The 8,291-nt window shown below is 47.0% G+C and overlaps 2 protein-coding genes and 1 pseudogene across 2 annotated transcripts; 1 reads left to right on the top strand and 2 right to left on the bottom strand.

The window, feature by feature from the left end:
• The first annotated feature begins 23 nt into the window (after positions 1 to 23).
• On the top strand, positions 24 to 2,245 carry SLC50A1 (solute carrier family 50 member 1). Its single transcript, XM_081494447.1, is given in 7 exon segments — positions 24 to 192; positions 501 to 578; positions 723 to 846; positions 1,429 to 1,590; positions 1,851 to 1,970; positions 2,054 to 2,113; positions 2,115 to 2,245. Coding segments are annotated over 7 exon segments (666 nt in total). The 5' UTR covers positions 24 to 112; the 3' UTR covers positions 2,157 to 2,245.
• A 611-nt stretch (positions 2,246 to 2,856) lies between these two features.
• DPM3 (dolichyl-phosphate mannosyltransferase subunit 3, regulatory) lies at positions 2,857 to 3,417 on the bottom strand. The gene is made up of 2 exons (XM_081494486.1): positions 3,381 to 3,417; positions 2,857 to 3,213 (listed from the first exon to the last, which is right to left on the bottom strand). Exon 2 carries the CDS (start codon positions 3,206 to 3,208, stop codon positions 2,930 to 2,932), a length of 279 nt encoding a protein of 92 aa, XP_081350612.1. The 5' UTR covers positions 3,209 to 3,213; positions 3,381 to 3,417; the 3' UTR covers positions 2,857 to 2,929.
• A 3,201-nt stretch (positions 3,418 to 6,618) lies between these two features.
• LOC145507389 (large ribosomal subunit protein uL30 pseudogene) lies at positions 6,619 to 7,365 on the bottom strand (annotated as a pseudogene).
• Between the last annotated feature and the right edge of the window lie 926 nt (positions 7,366 to 8,291).

Raw genomic sequence — 8,291 nt, 5'->3', positions numbered from 1 at the left:
CGCAGGGGCGGAGCCTGGGGCTCGAAGAGGCGGGGCTCCGGCGTCGGGGGCGCCGGATCCTGCTAGCTGGCCCCGGGTGCCTCTGAAAGCGGGATCTGCGACTCGGGGAGGGATGGAGGCGGGCGGATTGGCCGACTCGCTTCTTTCTGGAGCTTGCGTGCTCTTCACCCTCGGCATGTTCTCCACCGGCCTGTGAGAGAGCGGACGGGCTGGGCTGGGGCAGGACCAGGAAGTCAGGAAGGGAGAGAGAGGGTACAGAGACGTGGCCGCTCTGTCAGGCTACATCTGGAACCTAGGGTCAAAGTGGAATCGGGTCGAGGGGGCCGGGGTACAAGGGTGAGGCTGGTCATTTGACCTGAGAGAGAAGGCCAGGGAGTTGAGGGTAGGGCTGGGGGTCTGCGGTTGTCCGGAAAGGATGACAGGCATCGGGGATTTCGACTCCTCAGCAGCCTGGTTCTCTCTTTCCACCTCTCCCCCCTGCCTTCGGGGCCCCGTTACAGCTCGGACCTCAAGCACATGCGGATGACTCGGAGCGTGGACAGTGTCCAGTTCCTGCCCTTTCTCACCACGGATGTCAAGTGAGAGGGGCGATGCCTGCTGGGGGGAAAGGCTGTCTGAGGGAGGCTGGGGAGGGGTGAGGAGGAATGTGGACGAGGCCCCTTCAGTCCCCCCTGTTCACACTCAACCCCTCGGGGACAATGTCCCTCCCCTGCACCCTGCAGCAACCTGAGCTGGCTGAGTTATGGGGCCTTGAAGGGAAACTGGACGCTAATCGTGGTCAACGCCGTGGGTGCTGTGCTTCAGACTCTGTATATCTTGGTGTATCTGCACTACTGCCATCGGAAGGTAGAGGCCCTTCCTCTGCTGCACGCCCTGCCCTGCCTTGCTGGCAAAGCAAACACTGTTTTTCCTAGAAGACTATAACAGGCTGGCACTGCCACCTTTTCCTGGAAGACCCCTTCAGCCTTGCAGTCCTCCTTCTGCCATGAAGTCAGCCTGCTGAGATTCACATATTGTCCCCATTCTGGCAAAGCTGATAGCTCTGCCAAGCCTGAAAGTGCCTTGCTGCCCAACAGACTGAAAAGAGATTTTTGTCTCCACAGTTCCTTCAAAGTCAGTGCCAGTGGCTGCCAGTGAGATGATTAGCTCTGCTTCCCCATTCACACAAACATTAAGCTCCTACTCTGTAGCAAATTCACCCCCAAAAAGATACCTTTCCCTCTCCTAGAAACCTCCAGGATTTGGGTAGATCAGACCCGTGCTGAAGTCACTGGTGGGAAAGAGGCTGTGGCAAGTGCCATACTGGAGGCTTAGGCAAAGGCTGGCTCCCCCACTGGAGCATGGGTGAAGGCGGGATGAATTAATTCCAGCAGCAGAGTCAGAGGGCTCCTGGCACATCCAGAAGTATGGCTACTCTCTCTTCTGTAGCGTGCTGTGCTCCTTCAGACTACAACCCTGCTGGGGGTCCTTGTCCTGGGTTTTGCCTACTTTTGGCTCCTGGTGCCCGACCCTGAGATGCGGCTTCAGCACCTGGGCCTCTTCTGCAGTGTCTTCACCATCAGTATGTACCTCTCACCACTAGCTGACTTGGTGAGTGGGGGTGTCTGGGGAGGTAAGGGAGATAAATCTCCCACAGACAGAGACTGTAGCTTTCAGTCCAGAGGAAGGGAAGACCCAAATCCTGGAAGGAGACAGGGCAGTAGAGCTGGGTGAGTGGGAGGCAGGAGGAAAAGGTTGGGTAACAAAAGATCATGGGGGCTGTTTGACCCTTTTTTCTTTGAGGAAATTCTAGGCAAAGTGGGAGATTTACCATGTGCCTGGTTAGGAGTGTCTTTCATCCTTTCCCATAGGCCAAGGTCATTCGTAGTAAATCAACCCAACGTCTCTCCTTTTCACTCACCATTGCCACCCTCCTCACCTCTGCTTCCTGGACACTCTATGGGTTTCAACTAAAAGATCCCTACATTGTGGTAAGCAGAACAAGGGCAGGGTGACAGGTGTGTATGAGGTGGAAAATCAGCTCCTCTCCTCATAGCAGTCCTTGTGATTTCAGGTGCCCAACCTTCCAGGAATTCTCACCAGCTTCATTCGCTTCTGGCTTTTTTGGAAGTACTCCCCAGGAGCGAGACAGGAACTATCGGCTTCTGCAAATCTGAGGGAGTTCACCTGACCACTGGGCACCTATAATGCCAACCTATTACCAAAGAAACTTCCTTGTTTCAGCCGCTCTTGCTGGTTAGCTCCACAGGGGCAGTGGTTTGTGGTAAAGGAAAAGAGAATGCTTTGAGAATCCGGGGACTAAAGAAAGAGCTTTAGTTAGAAGATTGGATGGAACCTGGGAGATGAATTCACTTTTTTTTTCAAGATTTTATTTTTTAATTTTGGAGGTGGGGGGGGAATCTTTAGAGTGTGCCTTAAAATAAACTGTTCCCTACCCCTGCCCATCAAGGCTCCTTCTCTATTCAGGGATAATCAATCCACCTGGTTTGGTAAAGGGTAGAGGAGCACTGTCTGATTCACAGTTGCTCTTGGACTGGTAAGGGTTAGCTCAGAAAAGGTATCTGCAAGAACCAAGAGATTGGAAAGATCTAAGAAGTCTTTTAAAAAGAACAGAGCTTGGGTGTTATGAAGAACAGACTTCAAGAAATCTCTCCTAACAGGGCTAAAAAGACCAAGAAAGTGAAAAGACTTTTCCATTCTGAGAGATCTTGAGAAAGGGGGGGTCTGTGCCTCCTTCAGAGCAAAAAGGAAGAAGCACCAGCAAAATGCAAAAGATAAAGGCTGAGGAGAGCCTCAAGGAGCCTCTCAACAGTTAGTACACATCTGTTCCCAGCATCCATACTCAAACCAAACAAGTTTAGAAAATAAACTGGCCCTTTAATGGGGAATGGGAGAGCAGGCTGTCCGGGAGGGAATCGGAGTTAGGGTGTCAGAAGCGCAGTCCCCTGCGGGTCAAGTCGGCTCTGGCCTCTTGGATCTGGCTCTGCAGCTCGCGGGCGGCGTCCTCGCAGTCGTGAAAAGTAGCGACGCGGTAGCCCACGGTGCCCAGGGCATAGCAGCCGGCAGATACCAGCAAGTAGGCGGGCAGTGGCCACAGGACCTCCTGGCAAGACGAGGGCAGCTCCAGGCCCAGGGCTCCCATGGTCAGGGCCGCCCAGGTGGAGCCCAGGAGCGCCAGCCCCCACAGCCACTGCGCTAATTTCGTCATGGACACTGCGGGAAGAGAAAGCAGAGCTCGAGGTCCCTGACACCCCGCGACTTGCTCTTCATCCAAGACCACTCCCTGTCCTTCTCCCTCACCCACCCTCCACACCACCTAACCTCAGATCCACTGCCCCATCGCTCCCGCCCTCCCCACTTGACCCTCCACCTACACTTACCTCCCCGCCCGGCGTCTCCCCAGCTCCACACAGATCCGACGTCAGCTTCCGGAATCCTCCGCGGCTCGCACTCCGCCGCCGCGCTGTCTTCTGGGAGTTGTAGTCCTCGAGGGATGCCCGCCCGCGGTCTTGACCTAGGCTACACTCAGCAGGCTCTGCTCCTGCAGCTGCAGCCTGGGCCAGAAGACCTCTCAGTGCTGCTTCTCTCCCTTGAGACCCCGCTCAAAGCTGGCATGGGGCTTGTAGACAGCCTAAAGACACCCTTAAGCCTTGCAATAAAGTGGGAATGTAATATCTTTCCACTTAAACTCACTTCTCTTGCACAAAAATTCCACTCATTCATTCATTCATTCATTCACTTATTTACGCTTTTTTTCAATTAGTTTATTTATCTATTTTTTAACTTTACAATATTGTATTTGTTTTGCCATACACATCTGACCTGTCTCTTGAGAAACCTGTATGCAGGTCAGGAAGCAACAGTTAAAACTGGACATGGAACAACAGACTGGTTCCAAATAGGAAAAGGAGTCCGTCAAGGCTGTATATTGTCACCCTGCTTATTTAACTTCTATGCAGAGTACATCATGAGAAACGCTGGGCTGGAAGAAACACAAGCTGGAATCAAGATTGCAGGGAGAAATATCAATAACCTCAGATACGCAGATGACACCACCCTTATGGCAGAAAGTGAAGAAGAACTAAAGAGCCTCTTGATGAAAGTGAAAGAGGAGAGTGAAAAAGTTGGCTTAAAGCTCAACGTTCAGAAAACTAAGATCATGGCATCTGGTCCCATCACTTCATGGGAAATAGATAGGGAAACAGTGGAAACAGTGTCAGACTTTATTTTTTTGGGCTCCAAAATCAATGCTGATGGTGATTGCAGCCATGAAATTAAAAGACGCTTACTCCTTGGAAGGAAGGTTATGGCCAACCTAGATAGCATATTTAAAAGCAGAGACATTACTTTGCCAACAAAAGTCCGTCTAGTCAAGGCTATGGTTTTTCCAGTGGTCATGTATGGATGTGAGTGTTGGACGGTGAAGAAAGCTGAGCGCCGAAGAATTGATGCTTTTGAACTGTGGTGTTGGAGAAGACTCTTGAGAGTCCCTTGGACTGCAAGGAGATCCAATCAATCCATTCTAAAAGAGATCAATCCTGGGTGTTCATTGGAAGGTCTGATGTTGAAGCTGAAACTCCAATACTTCAGCCACCTCATGCGAAGGGTTGACTCATTGGAAAAGACCCTAATGCTGGGTAGGATTGAGGGCAGGAGGAGAAGGGGACGACAGAGGATGAGATGGTTGGATGGCATCACCGACTCGATGGACATGGGTTTGGGTAGACTCCGGGAGTTGGTGATGGACAGAGAGGCCTGGCGTGCTGCGGTTGATAGGGTCACAGAGAGTCGGACACGACCGAGCGACTGAACTGAACTGACATTGACATGAATCCACCATGAGTGTACATGTTTTCCCCTTCCAGAACCCCCTCCCACCTCCCTCCCCATCCCATCCCTCTGGGTCATCCCGTTGCAACAGCCCCGAACACACTGTATCATGCATCGAACTTATTTACGCTTTTTATTCATTCATTCAGTGGAACGCTTCTTGAGCATCATGTTAGACTTTGGAGAAATAGAGATGTCAAGACACGGCCCTTCTCTGGTGGAGGGAAGAAAGCAGAAATCAAGAAAACAGATGCATTGACAACTAAACGTGGTGCTCTGAGATAGGTGTTAGAACAGAAGTTGTCATTACTTTAAAAGAGAAATTCCAAGGAGCAACCAGTAGGACTTGGAGCCAGAGGACAAAGTGCTCCAGGAAGGTGTCTTTAAGGGAAAACACTTGGGGCAGAGCAATCACCTGATGTGTTTAAGGTATTAAGAGAAGGTGTGTATACAGCTTTTAGAATTTGGGGGATGAATTCATGGCAGGTATGTAGAAAACCAAGTAAAAGAAAAGGTCAAGCAGGGAGTTCCCTGGTAGTCCAGTGGCTAAGTCTCTGTGCTCCCACAGCAGGGGGCCTCAGGTTAGATCCCTCGTCAGGAAACTAGAGCCCATTTGCTGCAACTGAGACCCAGTGAGGCCAAATAAATGAATAAATATTAAGAAAAAGAAAAGAAAAGGTCAGGCAATTATCAACTTCAGGGAAAACAAAGAGTTACAAAAGGAAAGAAAGAGAATTATAAAAGCCTGTCTGATAAAGACCACTAAGAACATAACTGTAATTGGACAGTGGGTTTATTCACTTGCTGCTACAAGAGAGAGCACAAACCAGAGTGACTGTGGAGCCGCTCATCAAACAAAGGAAAAAGCCAGATCGTTACAGAATACGGGAAACAGTTGAGTTCAGATGATATTTAAATGAAGTAGTATTTTGATAGGTTCAAGGTAAGCACAGATGTAAGTGAAGGAGTTTACAACAGCCTGGACTGAGAGGTAAACTGAGGGTCCACTTGGAAACTACAAAGTTAAGTTAAATAATTTTAGATAATTATGTAATAGATAACTACATAATTAAGATAAACGTGGAATGATATGTCCAAAACCCCAATATCTGAAGCTTTGCACCTAGGTTGGAAATTGAGGCTGCTTCTCTGTATCAAAGTAATCAACATGGGTTAAACCTCCAGCAAGAGTAGAATATGTCCCATTCTCACTTTTTGATTTCAAATAGAAAAGTTGTGACTGTATGGTTTTAGAGAATGTAGTGTCTCAGCCCCATGTCCCCAAGGTTAATTAATAAAATCAGTTTTTACAGATTCACAGAGTCTTAGTACAAACACTACATAACTCAGTGTGTAGAATATTTTCACAGCCATAATAATGTAAACACAAGCATTGATTTAACTAAAATTTGGAATATATTTAACTTGAGAGGGTGGGAGAGGGGAGTTTATGAGGAATCAGGATTAGAGAGAACTATATCCTCATTTTCCATGGCAGGAAATTGATTGATTATATCTAAAATAGAAAAAAGAAATAATAGCATGAGCATGTTATTTAGAAATATAGAGGGAAGTACAAAAGAAAAGCGTCTTAGAAACTTGAGAGTGGTTTATGGAGGAGTATATGTATAGAGGTAGGAAAATGGAGCAGGGGACTGTTATTTTTCTTTCCTTTATTTTTTTAAAGATATTTATTGATTTATTTGGCTGTGCTGAGTCTTTTTTTTTTCAATTTGTTTCAATTGTTTATTAACTGACCAGATTACAAAAATAATCCTGGTAGATACTTTAGTTCATCCTTCTAATAAGCCTGTTGTTCTGGTCTTCCCTGTTGCCAGCATCTCCACCTTCTACAAAATGGGTGGTCTTTTTCTTCATTCCACCTCGTGGAGAAGACAATTTAAAGGGCCACAGGAAGTTGTTTGCTTCTTTGAAACATTTTCCAATGGTGTAGATCTCATGAATCAGATCCTCCATGCAGATGATTCCGTATTTCCCAAGAGATCGAGCAATCAATGCGTTGTCTGTCAGGGCAATTCGCTTCTTGTTGATTTTGCCATAACCATGCTTACAGATCAATTCATTTACAGACTTCAGATTTGGGTACCCCCATGCAATGTATGGCTCCACAATTCTCAGCATGTTAATTGATGCCTTGTTGAGTTTCACAAAGGTGCCATTGAAGATCTGCCAGAGGCGAAGGAGCTGCAGGACCTTTCGAACCTTTGGGCTCACACTGTTAATACCTCCGATTCTGATGACAAATGTCAATTTGGGTTCCACGGGTACATAGAAGTTGCCGGCTTTTCGTGCCATCCTAGCCATTCGAATTTCATTTCTGTACATCTGCCTGTATTCCTTGTGGTAATGCTTAGCTTTTTCATAGACAAGCTTCTTCCTTGCCTTTCGAAGCATCTTTTGGGCAAACTTCTTTCTCAGGCGCTTGATCTTTAGCTCTGCAAAATTCTTTCGCTTTTTCTTAAGGGTTTCTGGCATAGCAGGAACCTTCTTTTTCTTCTCTTCTGCACCCTCCATGGTTCCAGCTGGGAAAGAGCTGTGCCGAGTCTTAATTGTGGCATATGGGATCTAGTTCACTGACCAGGAACTGAACCCAGTCCCCCTGCATTATGAGATTGTAGTCTTAGCCTCTGGCCCACCAGAGAAGCCCCTTTTATTTTTCACTGAATATTTTATAGAACTAGATGGCCTTTTAAACTATGCAGATTCCTTTGTTAAAGTAAAAATTAAGGCAAAATTAAAATATTTTCAGAAACCTGCCATATGAGCTTCAAAGGCCCACCCCAACTCCCTTCTCCATTCTTTCCAAAATCCTACTGGTTGCCCACTCATGACCTCACTAGTCACACTGACTATCAACACAGTGCAAGAGGCAGGCATAAGCCTTGCAGATCCAGAAATTCTATCTTGTTCACCCATAGTAGACCTGGCCCTGAAAGATTGCCACTCCCCAGAAAATTTGGGGGGGAAAGATAATGGGAAGGAGCTTGCCGTACAACACATGAAAACAGATAATAAATTATAATGTCATAATAATAATCAGCAGAAGATTAAACATTCATTGAGGGGCTATTATGTATCATGTCCTATGTGACATTGCATGTTTGATTTTCACAACAGGCTGCAATAGGTACTTTGATTAATATATCCCCAGGTATGAATGAGGAAATCAAAGCAGAGAAGGTAAAAGGTAAGTAACTTGCCTGAGGTCATGCAGGTAGTAAGTAGCAGACTGTTCCAACTGACTCAAAACTTTGTGCTTAGTAATTTCGTCTTCCTCAGTTACTGGTATAGGAATGGGCAGATAGTATCGTCATAGCAGCTGACATTCACTGATTGATTACTCTGTGCCAGGCACTCTAATAAGTACTTTATATGCATAATCTCACTCAATCTTCACAGCTACCCTATGAAGTAGGTACTATTATTTATCTCCATTTCAC

Source organism: Giraffa tippelskirchi, chromosome 5 (genome assembly GCF_054371585.1).
Source record: "Giraffa tippelskirchi isolate mGirTip1 chromosome 5, T2T-mGirTip1v1.2.pri, whole genome shotgun sequence".
Classification (NCBI taxonomy): domain Eukaryota; kingdom Metazoa; phylum Chordata; class Mammalia; order Artiodactyla; family Giraffidae; genus Giraffa; species Giraffa tippelskirchi.
This window is presented reverse-complemented; position numbering and strand designations above follow the sequence as displayed.

Coding starts and splice junctions, on each gene's coding strand:
- DPM3 (XM_081494486.1), bottom strand. CDS start 3,208: ATGACGAAATTAGCGCAGTGGCTGTGGGGGCTGGCGCTCCTGGGCTCC.